The following is a 20879-nucleotide window of genomic DNA, read 5'->3' as shown; positions in this document are numbered from 1 at the left end:
CTGCCAAGTGCGATCAACCTCCTCATCATCAAGTAGGGTCTCCGCCTCACTACTAGCCCCCTCGGCTGCGTCTGGGTCAGGAGACAGACCTGTCTCTAGACCGGCTACCGAGCCACTCTCCTCGCCAGTACTTGTTCGCTTGGCTGCTGAAAAGGCCGATGTCTCCCCCCGTTCCTGACCGCCCTCTGTTAGCTCTTCCTCACTGTACAGTGGGGCTGAGCCCACAGCATGCGATACTTCGCTTGGTGAGGGAACAGCAAAGGACAGGGGCAGGTAGAGGACACGTGATTTCAGTGGGCTTGGTCCCGGGCCATGCCAACTAACGGTTGTGTCTGACGTACCCACCGACCGTTGGCTGTAGGTGTCAGAGGTGACCTGGGAAGAGGAAGACGACCGAGCCAACCAATCAATGACGGCAGGGTTGTCGGTGGAGACACGACCGCTGGATGACACCGGGAGCACTGGCCTCTGGCTGCGAATACTGCTGCCTCGACCCCTTCCTCTGCTGCCACGTCTGCTCGCTCCTAAAACATTGCCTCCTCTGCCACTCCTCTGCATGTTGTCTGACATACTATTTAATTCAACGATTAGGTGTCCCTGAGTAACAATTCTCTGGCACTCAGTAACAATTCTGTCTGTCCCTGAGTATGAATTCTGTGGCCCTGAGTAACAATTCTGTGTCTGTGCGAGTAACAATTCTGTGTCTGTGCGAGTAACAATTCTGTGTCTGTGCAAGTAACAATTTTGTGTCTGTGCGAGTAACAATTCTCTGGCACTCAGTAACAATTCTGTCTGTCCCTGAGTAACAATTCTCTGGCACTCAGTAACAATTCTGTCTGTCCCTGAGTAACAATTCTCTGGCACTCAGTAACAATTCTGTCTGTCCCTGAGTATGAATTCTGTGGCCCTGAGTAACAATTCTGTGTCTGTGCGAGTAACAATTCTGTGTCTGTGCAAGTAACAATTTTGTGTCTGTGCGAGTAACAATTCTCTGGCACTCAGTAACAATTCTGTCTGTCCCTGAGTAACAATTCTCTGGCACTCAGTAACAATTCTGTCTGTCCCTGAGTATGAATTCTGTGGCCCTGAGTAACAATTCTGTGTCTGTGCGAGTAACAATTCTGTGTCTGTGCAAGTAACAATTTTGTGTCTGTGCGAGTAACAATTCTCTGGCACTCAGTAACAATTCTGTCTGTCCCTGAGTAACAATTCTCTGGCACTCAGTAACAATTCTGTCTGTCCCTGAGTATGAATTCTGTGGCCCTGAGTAACAATTCTGTGTCTGTGCGAGTAACAATTCTGTGTCTGTGCAAGTAACAATTTTGTGTCTGTGCGAGTAACAATTCTCTGGCACTCAGTAACAATTCTGTCTGTCCCTGAGTAACAATTCTCTGGCACTCAGTAACAATTCTGTCTGTCCCTGAGTATGAATTCTGTGGCCCTGAGTAACAATTCTGTGTCTGTGCGAGTAACAATTCTGTGTCTGTGCAAGTAACAATTTTGTGTCTGTGCAAGTAACAATTCTCTGGCACTCAGTAACAATTCTGTCTGTCCCTGAGTAACAATTCTCTGGCACTCAGTAACAATTCTGTCTGTCCCTGAGTAACAATTCTCTGGCACTCAGTAACAATTCTGTCTGTCCCTGAGTAACAATTCTCTGGCACTCAGTAACAATTCTGTCTGTCCCTGAGTAACAATTCTCTGGCACTCAGTAACAATTCTGTCTGTCCCTGAGTATGAATTCTGTGGCCCTGAGTAACAATTCTGTGTCTGTGCGAGTAACAATTCTGTGTCTGTGCAAGTAACAATTTTGTGTCTGTGCGAGTAACAATTCTCTGGCACTCAGTAACAATTCTGTCTGTCCCTGAGTAACAATTCTCTGGCACTCAGTAACAATTCTGTCTGTCCCTGAGTAACAATTCTCTGGCACTCAGTAACAATTCTGTCTGTCCCTGAGTATGAATTCTGTGGCCCTGAGTAACAATTCTGTGTCTGTGCGAGTAACAATTCTGTGTCTGTGCAAGTAACAATTTTGTGTCTGTGCGAGTAACAATTCTCTGGCACTCAGTAACAATTCTGTCTGTCCCTGAGTAACAATTCTCTGGCACTCAGTAACAATTCTGTCTGTCCCTGAGTAACAATTCTCTGGCACTCAGTAACAATTCTGTCTATCCCTGAGTATGAATTCTGTGGCCCTGAGTAACAATTCTGTGTCTGTGCGAGTAACAATTCTGTGTCTGTGCAAGTAACAATTTTGTGTCTGTGCGAGTAACAATTCTCTGGCACTCAGTAACAATTCTGTCTGTCCCTGAGTAACAATTCTCTGGCACTCAGTAACAATTCTGTCTGTCCCTGAGTAACAATTCTCTGGCACTCAGTAACAATTCTGTCTGTCCCTGAGTAACAATTCTCTGGCACTCAGTAACAATTCTGTCTGTCCCTGAGTAACAATTCTCTGGCACTCAGTAACAATTCTGTCTGTCCCTGAGTATGAATTCTGTGGCCCTGAGTAACAATTCTGTGTCTGTGCGAGTAACAATTCTGTGTCTGTGCAAGTAACAATTTTGTGTCTGTGCGAGTAACAATTCTCTGGCACTCAGTAACAATTCTGTCTGTCCCTGAGTAACAATTCTCTGGCACTCAGTAACAATTCTGTCTGTCCCTGAGTAACAATTCTCTGGCACTCAGTAACAATTCTGTCTGTCCCTGAGTATGAATTCTGTGGCCCTGAGTAACAATTCTGTGTCTGTGCGAGTAACAATTCTGTGTCTGTGCAAGTAACAATTTTGTGTCTGTGCGAGTAACAATTCTCTGGCACTCAGTAACAATTCTGTCTGTCCCTGAGTAACAATTCTCTGGCACTCAGTAACAATTCTGTCTGTCCCTGAGTAACAATTCTCTGGCACTCAGTAACAATTCTGTCTGTCCCTGAGTAACTATTCTCTGGCACTCAGTAACAATTCTGTCTGTCCCTGAGTAACAATTCTCTGGCACTCAGTAACAATTCTGTCTGTCCCTGAGTAACAATTCTGTCTGTCCCTGAGAATGAATTCTGTGGCCCTGAGTAAGAATTCTCTGGCACTCAGTAACAATTCTGTCTGTCCCTGAGTAACAATTCTCTGGCACTCAGTAACAATTCTCTGGCACTCAGTAACAATTCTGTCTGTCCCTGAGTAACAATTCTGTCTGTCCCTGAGAATGAATTCTGTGGCCCTGAGTAAGAATTCTCTGGCACTCAGTAACAATTCTGTCTGTCCCTGAGTAACAATTCTGTGGCCCTAATAACGTTTCTGTGGCCCTAAGTAACAATTCTCTGGCACTGAGTGAAAATTCTGTCTGTCCCTGAGTATGAATTCTGTGGCCCTAACTAGCGTTTCTTTGTCCCTAAATAACGATTCTGTGGCCCTCATTAACAAGTCTGTGTCCCTGAGTAATGGTTCTCTGTCCCTAAGTAACTTCTCTCTGTCCCCAATTCTCGTTTCTGTGGCCCTAACTCTGTCCCTGTCCCTAGTACAGAGCGGTCTGCCTCTGTTCAATGACTGCAGGCAAATGAAGATTTCCAAAATGGCCGCTATATATACCTCGACCATTACACAGTGCTGGCTGGCTGGCTGCTGATTGGCTGATGCGATCACATGTCGTTGAGGAATGCATTATGGGGCAGCGCGCCTTGTCTGCGCGCCTTCCCCGACATCCCCGCTCCGTCGCCGCACATGTCAGCCGCCATTTTCGGAAAAATTTCGATTCGCGCGTCCGAATTAGGCTGTTTTTCGGATTCGGCACGAATCGAAATTTTTCCGATATTCGACTCGAATTCCACTTCGGATACTTCGATTCGCTCATCTCTAATGGGGATCATATCCTCTCTTATGTATTATACACGGAGATCATATCCCCCCTTATGTATTATACACGGAGATCATATCCCCCCTTATGTATTATACATGGGGATCATATCCCCCCTTATGTATTATACATGGAGATCATATCCCCCCTTATGTATTACACACGGAGATCATATCCCCCTTATGTATTACACATGGATATCACATCCCCCTTATGTATTACACATGGAGATCATATCCCCCTTATGTATTACACATGGAGATCACATCCCCCTTATGTATTACACATGGAGATCACATCCCCCTTATGTATTACACATGGAGAGCACATCCCCCTTATGTATTACACATGGAGACCATATCCCCCTTATGTATTATACATGGAGATCATACCCCCCTTATGTATTATACATGGAGATCATATCCCCCCCTTATGTATTTTACATGGAGATCATATCCCCCCTTATGTATTATACATGGAGATCATATCCCCCCTTATGTATTATACATGGAGATCATTTCCCCCCTTATGTATTATACATGGAGATCATATCCCCCCTTATGTATTATACATGGAGATCATATCCCCCCTTATGTATTATACATGGAGATCATATCCCCCTTATGTATTATACATGGAGATCATATCCCCCCTTATGTATTATACATGGTGATCATATCCCCCCTTATGTATTATACATGGAGATCATATCCCCCCTTGTGTATTATACATGGTGATCATATCCCCCCTTATGTATTATACATGGTGATCACATCCCCCCTATGTATTACACATGGATATCACATCCCCCTGATGTATTACACATGGAGATCACATCCCCCTTATGTATTACACATGGAGATCACATCCCCCTTATGTATTACACATGGAGATCACATCCCCCTTATGTATTACACATGGAGATCACATCCCCCCTATGTATTACACATGGAGATCACATCCCCCCTATGTATTACACATGGAGATCATATCCCCCTTATGTATTATACATGGAGATCATATCCCCCCTTATGTATTATACATGGGGATCATATCCTCCCTTATGTATTATACATGGAGATCATATCCCCCCCTTATGTATTATACATGGAGATCATATCCCCCTTATGTATTATACATGGAGATCATATCCCCCCTTATGTATTATACATGGAGATCATATCCCCCCTTATGTATTATACATGGAGATCATATCCCCCCTTATGTATTATACATGGAGATCATATCCCCCCCTTATGTATTATACATGGTGATCATATCTTCCCTTATGTATTATACATGGAGATCATATTCCCCCTTATGTATTATACATGGAGATCATATCCCCCCTTATGTATTATACATGGAGATCATATCCCCCCTTATGTATTATACATGGAGATCATATCCCCCCTTATGTATTATACATGGTGATCATATCCCCCCTTATGTATTATACATGGAGATCATATCCGCCCCTTATGTATTATACATGTATTCTCTCTTCTCAGTAGAGAATACATTCAGTTCCTCTAATCTTTCCTCATAGCTGATCTCCCCCATACCTCTTATCAGTTTGGTTGCCCTTCTCTGTACTTTCTCCAGTTTCCCAATGTTCTTTTTGTGAATTGGTGCCCAAAACTGAACTGCATATTCCAGCTGTTTACGACAAATTCTGACCCTACCATCTGAATGTCGCAGCTGAAATCCAGACTCATCAGATCAGGCAACATTTTTTTCCAGTCATCTATTATCCAATTTTGGTGATCCTGTGAGAATTGTAGCCTCTGTTTCCTGTTCTTAGATGACAGGAGTGGCACCCGATGTGGTCTTTTGCTGCTGTAGCCCATCTGCTTCAAGGTTGGACGTGTGTTGAGTTCAGAGACGGTATTCTGAATGCCTTGGTTGTAACGATGGGTTATTTGAGTTACTGTTGCCTATCATCTGGAACCTGTCTGCCCATTCTCTTCTGACATCAACAAGGCATTATCGTCTACACAACTGCCGCTCACTGGATATTTTCTCTTTTTCGGACCATTTTCTGTAAACCCTAGAGATGGTTGTGTGTGAAAATCCCAGTAGATCAGAAGTTTTTGAAATACTCAGACCAGCCCGTCTGGCACCAGCAACCATGCCACGTTCAAAGTCACTTACCCTTTTCATCTCCATTCTGATGCTCGGTTTGAACTTCAACAAGTTGTCTTCACCATGTCTAGATGCCTAAATGCATTGAGTTGCTGACATGTGATTGGCTGATTAGCAATTTGTGTTACCGAGCAATTGAACAGGGGGACCTAATAAAGTGGCCGATGAGTGTATGTTCCTATCGATAGAACATTATTCATAGCTCTTAAGCTGGTAGTGCAGAAGTGGATGTCCCCACCCCCCCTACATTGGAAGTCTGGAGAAATCAAGTGAATAGTACCCTCTCTAGAGAAAAATTAATGTACCGGCACAGAAGCTGTCCATCGAAATTTGAAAAACTCTAGGATTGGTGGCTTTCCATGGCACAGAACAAGTGTTCTCACTAAGAGATGGTTCTCGTGGCTGTAGTTCTTCTCAACTCCACAAAGAGCTCACTTCTACCCAGACAGGAAGTCTCTATGGAATAAGACAGGAAGTGATGTCAGGTGCAGACAGGAAGTGATGTCAGGTACAGACAGGAAGTGATGACAGGTATAAATAGGAAGTTCTGGGTGAGAGGTGAGGTGGGAGGAAGTAGAGAGGAGACGTTGGTGGAAGAGGCAGAAGAGGAGGTAATAAGATGTTATTTCCTATTTACACCCAGTAACCCCCCCCCCGTCATGTCTGTCCTCTTCCTCCATAGTCACGTGCGTCCTCTTCCTCCATGGTCACGTGCGTCCTCTTCCCCCATGGTCACGTGCGTCCTCTTCCCCCATGGTCACGTGCGTCCTCTTCCCCCATGGTCACGTGCGTCCTCTTCCCCCATGGTCACGTGCGTCCTCTTCCTCCATGGTCACGTGCGTCCTCTTCCCCCATGGTCACGTGAGTCCTCTTCCCCCATGGTCACGTGAGTCCTCTTCCCCCATGGTCACGTGAGTCCTCTTCCCCCATTGTCACGTGAGTCCTCTTCCCCCATTGTCACGTGAGTCCTCTTCCCCCATTGTCACGTGAGTCCTCTTCCCCCATGGTCACGTGCGTCCTCTTCCCCCATGGTCACGTGCGTCCTCTTCCCCCATGGTCACGTGCGTCCTCTTCCCCCATGGTCACGTGCGTCCTCTTCCCCCATGGTCACGTGCGTCCTCTTCCCCCATGGTCACGTGCGTCCTCTTCCCCCATGGTCACGTGCGTCCTCTTCCCCCATGGTCACGTGCGCCCTCTTCCCCCATGGTCACGTGCGCCCTCTTCCCCCATGGTCACGTGCGCCCTCTTCCCCCATGGTCACGTGCGCCCTCTTCCCCCATGGTCACGTGCGCCCTCTTCCTCCATAGTCACTGTGACATCTTTTACCTCCAGCAAATGATGATACACACATATATAGTGTGGGAACCCAAATTAACCCCTTCAGGGAGATGGGTCACCTTTTCGCCTTAGCAGTCTCTTGTAACGAGGGATGAGATTTGGGTTGGACTGAAATTTGACCCCAAATTCCAGAATTTGGTGAATTTGTGGTCTCCTGAAGTGGACCTTTCCCTTGTTTTTCCTCCTTTTTTGTTTTCTTACCATTTCTCCCCCACCTGAACCCCTTTCACAGAATCACAGGTTTATTTGTAGATCTACTTGTTTTGTGTAGCTGGATGGGACTTCCACAGTCCTCACATAGGTGAGAATGATGTAGCCTCAGCCACCCAAAGCCTCTTGTGATATCATGTCATGGCTCCCAGGAGGCTTCAGGGCTACTTACACCACATTGCACATGCTCAGTTTGTTATAGTGGACCTGCAAGGACAGACAGCCGGCTCCTGATGACATCAGAAAAGAAGACAGAAAGCGGTGTGGTGTGGGGGATGGGCAGGTCACATCAGGGCAGCTCTACATTCCCCAGGTGGATGAGTATGCTACTTCAGCTTAGCAACTTGCCGTCCGCCTGCTGTTTATAAACGGCAGGACGGTGGCACTCCAGGGGCGGATTACCGTTCATAAACAGCACCCACCATTTCTAGCTGTGCGCCCTCCCTGGGAGAATGCAGCACCGCGATCCGGTACCCGCTGTGTCCTCTGGACACAGTGGAACACCGATCGTCGGACGGGACCTCTGTTTGAGGTCCCAATCATGTGATCACTGATTGGCCAATCAGTGATCACATGCAAAGTATTAAGCAAGATGTCACTTGTGACATCATTGCTTACTACGTGTGAAATCTGTGAATGATCACAGAGGTCACATGGTACAAGGCTATTCACAACAGCCTTGTACCATGTGACAAGCTGTGACCAATCACAGCTCACTCAGTAGTTCTCAATGGCTGCAAGAATGCAGACAGAGAGAAATGATTGATTTTACATCCTATATGGGTGTAAAAGCAATCACTGTAAAAAAAAAAAAAATCTTCATCACCCCCCACAAGTAGTACAGTGTCACCATGGTGACACTGTGCTGCTAGGGTGAGGGTATGTAAAAAAAAAAAAAAAAAAACATAATATAATATAAAAAAAAAAAATGTAAAAAAAATGTTTAAAAATTATAATTTTTGGTTATAAACTAATTTGGCTTATTTTTTTTTTTTACTAAAAAGATAACAGAATACATTTTGGCCAAGATTTATGATGAAAGATAATTTATTTGCAAAATTTTATAAGAAAAACACTTTTTTCAAAATTTTTGGACTTTTTAATTTACATAGCAAAAAAAAAAAATCCCAGCGGTGAAGAAATATCACCAAAATAAAGCTTTATCTGTCTCAAAAAAATGGTAAAAAATTCACATGGGTACAGTGTTGCATGACGGCGCAATTATCATTCAAAGTGTGATAGCGCTGAAAGCTGAAAATTGACCTGGACAGGAAGGGGGTAAAAGTGTCCGGTCTGGAAGTGGTTAATGCAGCAGACAAAGTAAGAGGGGTAAAGATTCGTGATGGGCAGAACACCCCCTGTTCAGTTCATGGTCGAACATAACAAAAGTTGGAACTTTGAAAAGAGGTAACAATTCACTAAGTGGTATTTTGTTGCATGTGAGTATGCGGTAAGATACCACACGGCTACTAAAAACATTTTTTATTGTTCCAGCTGTCAGCAGGCTTCCCCGCTGACTGTTAAATGTAAAAAGAATTGCTGGAATTGCCCGACAAAAAAAAACAAACATGGGGTTCCCTCCCCCATTCATACCAAGCCCTTCGGGTTTCATATGGATTTTGAGGGGAACCCCTCAAAATCCATACTAGAGCCTTATCCAAGCATGCGGGTCAAGAAAAGGGGGGAAGATGAGTGAGCTCCCCCTCCTCCTGAACCATACAGGCTTTTTGCCCGCAACATGGGGGGTGCCTTGTCCCCCAAAGCACCTTGTCCCCATGTTGATGGGGACAGGGGTCTCTTCCCAACAACTGTAGCAGGTGGTTATGGGGGTCTGCAGGTGGGGGGCTTATCGGAATCTAGATCCCAGATCCTATTTCCCCCCTAGATGTGAATGAGTATGGGGTACATGGTACTGCTACCCATTAAACAAAAGTGAAAACATGTAATGTAATAATGACATGAGACTCTTTGACAATCCTTTATTTAAAAACAAAAATTTAAAAAATGTCCCCTGAAGTAGATACAATGTCAAGCATGATGGCTGCCACCGCCGACCCCCCAAAAAAACAAAAAAAACAGTGTTTCAAATAGTGAACTCGGTGTAGAGCTATTCACCTTGAGGCCATCACAGAGGACAAGGGGGCACTCTTTACGTCTGGAGGAAAAGAAATGTAATCTCCAAATAAGGAAAGGTTTCTTCACAGTAAGAGCTGTGAAAATGTGGAGGCACTTCAGTTGTGATTAATAGCTGCCCCAACTCAATTACAACCCCAACACACACCTGAGCCGCTTGTTTGAAAGGTGGTGGCTCCTCTTATACCCACCCTACCGGCCATAAAGTCCATGGAAAGTCCATGGACTAAGGGCTAAGGAGGCGGGCAGGGGAGGCAAGATGGCGCCAGGCTCCAAGGCCTCCTTGGCTGCTGTGAGATCACAGCAGCGGTCACAAGTGACAGTACCTCCTTCCTCCAGCCCTGGGCATCAGGATGAAAGTTCCTTTAGATCCATGGAACATGTGAGTGATTTCCCTGCACCTCCTGGCTCCCTCCCTGGTCCTCCTGGGTCTCCCTCACAGGCCGCAACCCTATTTCCAGGATGCCATATCTGTCCAACAGAATGTTTAGAATCACTGTTACTGCACATCATAGGTCTGTGCCAGATGTGACATCAGGGATTCCTGTAATCCTGAGATTATTACGAGGGTTACGCTTTTTATCCTCTTCCAAAAGTAGATGCATGGAGCACAGTTCCTGTGTCTGTGATGTCTCTAAAGCTGCAATTCTAGTTTGCAAAGCCATCTTTGAGAATTCCTGCACAAGGTCTTGGATTGCAATCCAAATGCACACATTCCTGCATTATTTTATGCACATCTGATTATTGTTTTATGGTTTCTTTTCGCAGTTTACAATGTTTCTGTTTACATTGATTTGAATGCATTTTTTGGAGGGAACATGACATCATGGGGCAGGGCCAGGCTAATTTTACTTCATTGTGATTGGTGGATGGTTTTCTTAAATAGTTCTCCAGTTTCTGTCACAATTTGCCACATGCCTAATGAAGGGGTCCTGCGAGACTGCTAAATGTTGGTCACATGCCTGATGAAGGGGTCCTGCGAGATTCCAAAACATTGGTCACATGCCATAATGAAGGGGTCTTGCGAGACTCTGAAATGTTGGTCACATGCCCTAATGAAGGGGTCCCACGAGACTCCAAATTGTTGATCACATGCCTGATGAAGGGGTCCTGCGAGACTCCAAAATGTTGGACACATGCCTGATGAATGGGTCCTGTGAGACTCCAAAATGTTGATCACATGCCTGATGAAGGGGTCCTGCGAGATTCCAAAACATTGGTCACATGCCCTAATGAAGGGGTTCTGCGAGACTCCAAATTGTTGATCACATGCCTGATGAAGGGGTCCTGCGAGACTCTGAAATTTTGGTCAGATGCCCTAATGAAGGGGTTCTGCGAGACTCCAAATTATTGATCACATTCCTGATGAAGGGGTCCTGTGAGACTCCGAAATGTTGGTCACATACCTGATGAAGTTGTCCTGTGAGACTCTGAAATTTTGGTCAGATGCCCTAATGAAGGGGTTCCACGAGACTCCAAATTGTTGATCACATGCCTGATGAAGGGGTCCTGCAAGACTCCAAAATGTTGGACACATGCCTGATGAATAGGTCCTGCGAGACTCCAAAATGTTGGTCACATGCCTGATGACTGGGTCCTGCGAGACTCCAAAATGTTGGTCACATGCCTGATGACTGGGTCCTGCGAGACTCTGAAATGTCGGTCACATGCCTGATGACTGGGTCCTGCGAGACTACGAAATGTTGGTCACATGCCTGATGACTGGGTCCTGCGAGACTCCGAATCGTTGCCTTGCTGTAACTATGATTGTTCATGAAAACTTTTGGACCCATATTGGTGATCCTCGGTGTGCTGGTGACATTCTCCCTGGTTTCCAATTGTGTGGCATGTGCATGGATGTCTGCAAGCTCTTTGTGTCCAGTCCCACTCAATGCGATACACAAAGGCTTCCAGATCTGTTTTGAGCGTGGCTTTGGTGGGAAGTAGGCGCTTCTTGTTTAAAGTTGTCTATCATTGGCTGAAGGGGCTGAGGGATGCAGAGCTCTGTATTGATGCTTCTTCATGCTATCATCATCAGCCTCAACCCCCAACAGTCCATATTTTAATCCCTTATGTCACCATCCTAATATTGTACAACCAATACACTGCAGGTAATTCTCTGCTATCTGTCTACAGAGAAACCCACAGAGATCACATGACCACATCAATGAGGATGGAGGAGGACTGGAGTCACATGACTGAGAGGATACTAAACCTCACCCTGGAGATCATCTACCTGCTGACCGGAGAGGTGAGGAGGATTCTGGGAGGTCACATGACATCACTTATCTCTATTAATAAAACAGACCTGACTGGAGAGGTGAGGAGGATTCTGGGAGGTAACATGACATCACTCACCTCTATTAATAAAACACAGACCTGACTGGAGGTGAGGAGGATTCTGGGAGGTCACATGACATCACTTATCTCTATTAATAAAACAGACCTGACTGGAGAGGTGAGGAGGATTCTGGGAGGTCACATGACATCACTCTTATCTCTATTAATAAAACACAGACCTGACTGGAGAGGTGAGGAGGATTCTGGGAGGTCACATGACATCACTCACCTCTATTAATAAAACACAGACCTGACCGGAGAGGTGAGGAGGATTCTGGGAGGTCACATGCCATCACTCTTATCTCTATTAATAAAACACAGACCTGACTGGAGAGGTGAGGAGGATTCTGGGAGGTCACATGACGTCACTCTTATCTCTATTAATAAAACACAGACCTGACCGGAGAGGTGAGGAGGATTCTGGGAGTCTAACATGATATTCCTATTGGTTCCTCAATACAGAGATTTCCTCCTGTGAAGTCAGGTGATCATATGACCATCACAGTGCCTCCATGTGACTCCCTAAACCCTGAGAGACACAACATGCAGAAGATTCTAGAAGTCACCAAGAAGATGATGGAGCTGCTGACAGGAGAGGTGAGCGGTGCCGGGAATTCTGGGACATTCTCCAGTAACAGACAAGGGATGTGTCTGGATGGTGACTGTATCATTGTGTGTGTCAGGTTCCTATAAGGTGTCAGGGTGTCACTGTCTATTTCTCCATGGAGGAGTGGGAGTATTTAGAAGGACACAAGGATCTCTACAAGGACGTCATGATGGACAATCAGCCGCCCCTCACATCACCGGGTAAGAGGAGACTTTATTGTAAAGGAGAGAGCAGTACGGAGGATCCACCTAGATCCCCCATCATCTGATAAACACATAGAAACAATGGATTCAGTCAGTGTGTGTGTTTCCTACAGATGAATCCAGTCATGGGAACCCACCAGAGAGATGTCCCCGTCCTCTGTATTCCCAGGATTCCACACAGGAAGGTCACACCATCCCTCACCATCATCAGGTAGATGACTGACAATTATTGGTAGTTGTGATTTATACACAGCATGTTTGTTACAATGAATGTTTTATTATATCTTTCAGAGTGGAAACCTTGATAATGATAATATTGTTGTTAAAGAAGAGTATAAAGAGGAGGATGAGAAGTATGGAGTCATGGAGGAGCTTTCAGAAGGACACAAGGATCTCTGCAAGGACATTAAGATGGAGCCACCTAATAAGAGAAACCCACCAGAGAGATGTCCCCGTCCTCTGTATTTTCAGGGTTCCACACAGCAAGATCACAACTACGCACATTATCAGGTAGATGATGACAATTATTGGTAGTTGTGATTTATACACAGCATGTTTGTTACAATGAATGTTTTATTATATATTCAGAGTGGAATCCTCGGGGATTATAATATTGTTGTTAAAGAAGAGTATAAGGATGAGGAGTATGGAGTGATGAAGCAGCTTTCTGAAGGACACAAGGATATAAGGGAATCACCTAATACCTGGAACCCACCAGAGAGATGTCCCCGTCCTCTGTATTCCTGGGATTCCACACCGGAAGGTCACACCATCCCTCACCATCATCAGGTCGGTGGAGTTGAGGGTCTGGAACATAAAGTGATGGAACACTCTGACATGTGGAGACGATGTGTGGACTCTACAAGATGATATTTTCTATGTGATCTCACATCATAAATCCTTCTATATTACAGATGTTATTTTCTGCCATTCTGTTGGTTTAGGGTGAAGATCTGATGAAGATGAAAGTTGAGGGTGAAGTAGAAGAGACGTATGTGAGGGATGATCAGCAATATACGGAGGAGGCTGGAATGATGAGGACATTCAAAGAGGAGGACACTCCTACAGAGATCAGCACAGGTGAGCCACAATATATTCTTCTGTTATCTCTGCTCTGTTACTGCACACTGATTGGTCCAGAGTAGGGCGGGAGATGAGTGATATCAGCCAATAATAGATTGATGATAGTCACGGATACCCGTCCTGCTCATTATTTCTTCTTTTCTCGCAGATAAACCCCCTTCTCTGTGCTGCAGATACAATTTATATACTCAGACATGATTTATGTAGATTCTGGGGGTCATCTGGCAGTATTCGGTTGTATTTCATTCCTAGTTACAGTAGTACAGATGTAATTACACAGATTGTGCCTTTCGCAGGTTGGTCCTTCTTCTTTGACAGACTTAAAGCTAAATGTTAACATAAAACTATTTACAGTCTTCCCGGGATGAAGCATAAGTAGTAACATAAAAACTGAAACGCTTATCTTTACAGATGTAAATACTGCTTCAGCCTTCCTCCAGTGCTACGTATCACCAGAAGCCTAGACCTATGGTCACTTGTTCTATGTTAAAGGTTCTTCAAGTCTGAACTTTGAACCTCTTCATTATCAGAGATCACATGACCCAGTGCCTAGGCTTGTGGTTGTGTGAAGAGCATACCCCTCCCAGTCCCCTTTGGTTCCTGCTCTTCTAACAAGGCTGGGGAAATGTAGACGTGATCTGGGGGGAGGACCAAAGGACCTTTTACTGAAAAGGGGAAGTCACAGCTGGGTGGGACATTCATAGAGAACATCTGCTCACTAATACTTACCTGATCTAGATGGAATCTTGATTTGATGCCTAGACCTTTGGTCTCTTGTTCTCTACTAAAGGGTCTCCAAATTTGAACTTTGAGCCTCTTTATTATCAGAGATCACATGACCCAGTGCCTAGGCTTGTGGTTGTGTGAAGAGCATGCCCCTCCCAGTCCCCATTGGTTCTTGCTCTTCTGACAAGGCTGGGGAAATGTAGAAGTGATCTGAAGGGAGGACCAAAGGACCTTTTACTGAAGAGCGGATGTCACAGCTGGTTGGGAACATCTGCTCACTCATATCTACCTGATCTTGATGGAAGCTTGATTTAAGTGGACTAACGTTCTTGTATCTATTGATCATGTTTTTATATTTTCCAGGACACGCCATCGAGGAACCTTCAAAGGATCATCTCACTTTACTTCCAGGACCATCAAATCTCTCTAACTCTGAGCAACCTTGTACTGTGAGGGATGGTGCCAGAATTCAGGGGGAGGAGAAATGTTCCTGTCCTGAATGTGGGGAAAGCTTTAGCTCTGATCTAAGTCTTACTGTACATCAGAGATCTCACACGGGTGAGAAGCTTCATTCCTGTTCTCAGTGTGGGAAATGTTTCCTTCATAAATCAGAATTTGTCATACATTACAGATCTCACACGGAGGAGAAAACAAATTGCTGCCCTGAGTGTGGGAAATGCTTTACAGAGAAATCAAAACTTATTAGACATCAAAGATCTCACACGAGAGAAAAGCCGTTTTCTTGTCCTGAGTGTGGGAAATGTTTTTCAGATAAATCACACCTTGTTAGCCATCAAAGATCTCACACGGGGGAGAAGCCGTATTCCTGCCTTGAGTGCAAAAAATGTTTTTCAAAGAAATCAAACCTTGTTTCACATCAGAGATTGCACAAGGGGGAGAAGCCAAATTCATGCCCTAAATGCTGGAAATGTTTTGCAAGAAAATCAGACCTTGTTAAACATCAGAGATCTCACACAGGAGAGAAGCCGTATTCCTGCTCTGAGTGCGGGAAATGTTTTTCACAGAAATCAAACCTTGTTGCACATCAGATGTTGCACACGGGGGAGAAGCCAAATTCCTGCCCTAAGTGCGGGAAATGTTTTGCAAGGAAATCAGACCTTGTTATACATCAGAGATCTCATACGGGGGAGAAGCCGTATTCATGCTCTGTGTGCGGGAAATGTTTTTCACATAAATCAAGCCTTGTTTCACATCAGCGATCTCACACAGGCGAGAAGTCCTTTCTCTTATGTTCATTGACGGATGTAGCCTCTTTTCTGTATCCATGACCCTAGTCCCACCTACAGCAGTAGGATACTAGGCAGAAAAAAACTCAGCAAGCCGGCACGACAGACGTGGACCTTCACTCCCTCTGGGCTCTCATGCTGCTTATTTCCAGTTGGAGGGTTGCAGATTTACATCTTCCATTCTTGGGGGTACCTGGAACCAGAAGGGGGATCCCTGTCTACCTATCATTTGGGGCGAGAGGGCCTCTGGATCTGGAGGTATTGCTACACCCAAGGCGGATGTCAGTGTTGGAGAGGGAGGATCCGTGTGGTTTCTGGAGCTGCATACCTGGCTGGTCTTCTGGATAATATCATACACAGGCGCATTTAAAATGTGCGGTCGGTGAGTGCGCATTTCTGCTATTTGATTCCAGTCACCTAATGAGGAGAAGGCCTGCACATATTTGGTTTTATTATTGCAAGAAAGACTTTATGAACGAATTTATACTAATTTTATCACATTACAGCGCTGCACTATATATATGTATAATGTCTCTGTTATGAGGTCTAGTGATCCCTTGAAGTGTTCCAGCGGCTGGTTTTTCTGAGCGCTCGCTATACCCACAATTCATTTTCAGAAAAAAACTCTACACCTTCTGTGAGCAGTCCTCTCCGGGCATAAAAGCCTTCTCTGCTATAGGTAACCCAGTCATTCTGCCTTGTGTCTTCAGGAGTATGGACCTGATTTTCTGCTGGGACTTGTGGTCCCATTGTTTTTTCCTGCAGATATCTATCAATAGTCAGGTTGGGCAACTGGCTGGATAATCTAGATCCAGTGGTCACCCCAGTCTGACCAGTGAGCACACGCAGACCACTAGCTCACTCACTCTAGCACTTAGTCAGCCACAACATGCCCCTTCCTGGACGGGGCTGCCAGAAAGTTATATGTCTTGCAAGGACACATATGACCAGGTACCTATAGTCTGTGTCACGGTGTTGCTCTAGCAGCCCCCAATAGCCCCCACTTTGGTGGAGAGGAGGATCTGTCATGGAAGCCTTACCTGCACTCTCCACTTGATCGGTAAATAGTTGTCCCAACTTCCTTCCCCGTACATGGTGAGGGGTGGTCACTCCTATGGGCTCCCCAAACTCCCCATGTTCCTCATAGCTTACCAAATGTTTTGGTGCATCAGGGGTCTTGCCAACTGTGGTGGGGGGTGCAGGTCCAGACCGGTTGGTCATGCATGCAGATGCTGCCTATGGGAGTTACTGGGCCCTCTGTCTACCTGATCCCTTTGTGACTGTCCTCTGTCTATCCTGTTGCTCCTGGTTCTTGGGCTCCTCTGTTTTTCCTCATGTTTCTGGAGCTGCCATTTTACCTGTGCTTTGGAGACATTTCTGTACTTGCCATGCCCAGTGGCCATTTTGCCTTGGGCTGACTGGCTGTATAGGTTATAAGAGCTGGCTGGGGGAGATCCCGAGTGTCCATTTTCTTGTAGCCCATGGTGACAACCATGTTCTTCCTTGACCTTGAGAGTCAGGGAGTATGGGGACAGTCCCTAGAACCCATGGATTTTGGTTCTGAGCACAGTGGCAGTGTCATGTGGGTGACTCCTTGCAACCTCTGGTGGTCTACTGGTGAGTCCATTCTGGTTGCAGCAGTGCCTATTGGGTGGTGAGGTCCTGAGCACATCTCCTCTCTGGACCCCCTCCTGTAGGTGGCGGTTTCCTCTGTTCCTGTAGACTTGCTGTCATCCATCCTGGAGTCATTGGTATCCCGAGTAGAGGCAGCAGTTTCAGACTCAAGGTGAGCAAAAAGCGCACTCTACTAACTCCCCCCCACCACCACCCACTTCCTTGGACTGTTCTCCGTTCTCCACCACCGCTGGTTCTGCATTTTCTCTGGATCTCAATGACATATCCTCTGCACAGGAGAAGATGCTGGTCACCGCTCTCATTGATTTTTTGTGGCAAACACTTAAAATTGAGGATTCCGCTGGGGCATCTGATGTGGTGCCTGTCCCCTTTGGTATGCACAAGCCAGCTTGGGCTGCTAAGGTTTTCCCTTACCCCACATATTTTGACAAATTTGCCTACAAGGACTGGGGTCATCCAAAGCATCCGTTTATACTCTTTTGAGAAAGCCCTTCTGAAGAGGAGGAAGGGAAAGGAACCACATAGAAAGGCTGGGCTGATCTTTCCGTTACATAAGCAGATTTTTTGTGACCCTGGGTCCTCAATCAAGGGGTCCAAACCCTTCAAGACTCCCATGGGTGGTAACAAGCACCCCTAGCCCCAGAAACCTTTCCTCCGATGCTAGTTTTGGCCGCAAAGCTTTGCAGGCGGCTGTTTAGGATTCGCCCCTTGGGGTGGTTTGCAGGGTTGGCCTGTTGCCCTGGGGTTTTTGTTATCGCCATTTGTTGGTTTGCCCACCCCTCATTGTGGCACTGCTTGAGGACAACCCTGTTCGGTCATGGATAAAGAAGAGAGGCTGTGTCCATCAATGAATGTAAGAGAAAACGGGAGTTCATTGTTGAACACAGCACCCACTCCTCTTTTCTTTTTGACATTGCTGTGACTGACTAGGTTGCCTAAAGCAGAGAGGGGGTTTCATGCACGGGGAGGGCTACCCATAGGCGTTGCCGAGTTTTTTTCTGCCTAGTGTCCTACTCCTGTAGGTGGGGATAAAGCCCTGTTTGGTCATAGATAGAGAAGAAAGGCTGTGTCCCTCAATGAACACAGAGAAACCGATTTTACGTTCACAAAAAAATCCATGCAGGAAATGTTTTACACAGAAATGCAAACTTGTTAGACTTCAACATCACCTGTCTACAGGGGCGGACTGACCATTTGGAAACTCGGGCACTGCCCGAGGGCCCAGGGTCAGTAGGGGGCCCAATGAGATGCCCCTGGTACCTTTTTTCATAGGCTTTTTTGAATTTGGACAAGGACACAGGGGCCCCATGATCCCCTATTGCCTGGGGCCTGAGTTGTCAGTCCACCCCTGCCTGTCTAAACCAGCCTTTCTCAACCAGGGTGCCCAGAGGTTTCTTCAGGGGTGCCTTGGAAAAATGTCTAAAAATTGCCCAAAACTTGTATACAAGCCAGCTTTTTAGTTACACAAAGCCACAGGTTTTCATTGTGCACCATTACAACCTTTTAGCTGACTGCTTCCTGACAACCAATGACATCATCAGTTGAAAAGGAGGATGTCAGCTGCCTATACAGCATTCTAGTTTGACCCTCCCCTGCCCCTCTCCATCAGTGCTGGGGTCACATTAGCTCAGTGATGGAGAAAAACTGAGGGAGAAGAGAAACATGGGAATACTAGTCAGTACCAGTGTGCAAAAGTGTATTTGCTTTGGAAGAATAAATCACCACTAATGTTGGGTGTCCTACATGTGTGGATGTTGCTGCGTTATATAAAACTTTTCACATTTATAATGGTTTGCCCTTTTAAAATTATGGACAGTCTTGAGGCACCCCATTTTAGAATGGAGTGTCTCAAGACTGTCTATAATTTTAAAGGGAGCCTCAGGACTGTCCATTTTTAAGGGTGCCTTGACTGAAAAAAGGTTGAGAAACTCTGGTCTAGACAGAACCCAGGGACTAATACTAATTATGTATGTCTCTCTGTTATGAAATACTTGTTTGAAATTGTGGCCAGTTGAGGGTCCATTGTATTTATATATCTTTTTTTTTATTTGTGCTTCATCTTTACTGAAAATCTAATAAAAAACATTGTGAATGGAAAAAAAAAAAGTCTCATGCTGTAAATCTATCATCAAGCACATTTATCCAGCAATGTAGATACATGTCAATATTAATGTACGATGCTCGATATAACCAATGCTGACAAATCCGCTCCAAATCGCTGCTCACAAAAAATGACAGTTCCCAGCCCCTTAGCTGAACATAAACAAAGAGCAGGACCAAATTTATACATGAAAATATTTGGTCAGTTACATTACCTGGGATCCCTTGTGATTCTCATAATATGGTCATATCCATATTGAGCCAGCGACATCATCCTTAATACCCATTGCCCCTTTTTATTCATGGCAGCTGGGGGGCTGTCATTTGCAGCGAGTCTCCAGACATGTCAGAGTCATTTTTTTTTTTATTGCGAGTTGGCTGGTATCATTCATCATGAATTTCATGGATCTACATTGCTGGACAACTTTATTGATGATTTGCATTGTTGGGGTTTAAAAAAAAAATGGTGTGTGTGTTTTTATTTAAGTAACAGCGTGCCTCTTTATCTACTTTCCACAGTGGCCAGAGCTGGGTGTGTCAACTCTATTCTCAATATTGCCATGGGCTTCCATCATCCCCTGTACTCCTAAACATGTCCATGGGATTTATTTTACAGCGACTTCCACCTTCTGGTATGGGCCATACATGGATCAAAATTCAGTCCGTTCAGCAGGGACCAGCTAATTATTGATCTATGTGTGGCCAGCATGGTGCTCCTACAGTGGAGGCTCTCAAAACTATAGTTGGGGACTACAGAATAATGGGGACCATGAAGAGGCTCTGCAGCTTATGCATGTATTTGCAAATGTGTGCAACTAAACCCTTGGTTTTAATGCAAATGGTTAGACAGGACAATTTGGATGGTAGCAGGCTGGTTGGTATGATGAGCTGGAAATTTTTTTCTTTTATTGACAATGTTGAAATTACACACATATTTTCAATAGCATACTTGGGGATTGCCGGAAAGCTAAATGTGGAATTATGGAGCAGTATGATTTTCACAGATTTTAATCTAAAATATAGGCACCATCAGCCAAAAAAACCTCAAATGACGGAAAACCCTAAAATACCACCCTGAAACAAAAGTCTAATTTCTCCTATGTATTTATACATGGTGATCATATCCCCCCCTTATGTATTATACATGGTGATCATATCCCCCCCTTATGTATTATACATGGAGATCATATCCCCCCTTATGTATTATATATGGTGATCATATCCCCCCTTATGTATTATACATGGTGATCATATCCCCCCCTTATG

At 45.2% G+C, this 20879-nt stretch overlaps 2 protein-coding genes across 2 annotated transcripts in view; both read left to right on the top strand.

The window, feature by feature from the left end:
• The window catches only part of LOC149429920 (uncharacterized), a 233819-nt gene that overhangs the window by 63296 nt on the left and 149644 nt on the right, over positions 1-20879 (top strand). The window lies entirely within an intron of this gene.
• On the top strand, positions 9932-19613 carry LOC149429927 (uncharacterized). The gene is made up of 6 exons (XM_089666349.1): positions 9932-10054; positions 12899-13033; positions 13114-13332; positions 13411-13611; positions 13767-13902; positions 14995-19613. The coding sequence occupies exons 1-6, from the start codon at positions 9932-9934 to the stop codon at positions 15918-15920; spliced, it is 1740 nt and encodes a 579-aa protein (XP_089522475.1). The 3' UTR covers positions 15921-19613.

Source organism: Staurois parvus, unplaced genomic scaffold (assembly GCF_062004578.1).
Source record: "Staurois parvus isolate SC_StPar_1 unplaced genomic scaffold, SC_StPar_1.0 ptg002686l, whole genome shotgun sequence".
In the NCBI taxonomy this organism is placed as follows: Eukaryota; Metazoa; Chordata; class Amphibia; order Anura; family Ranidae; genus Staurois; species Staurois parvus.
Note: the sequence above shows the minus strand (reverse complement) of the source record. Positions and strands in the feature narration are given on the sequence as shown.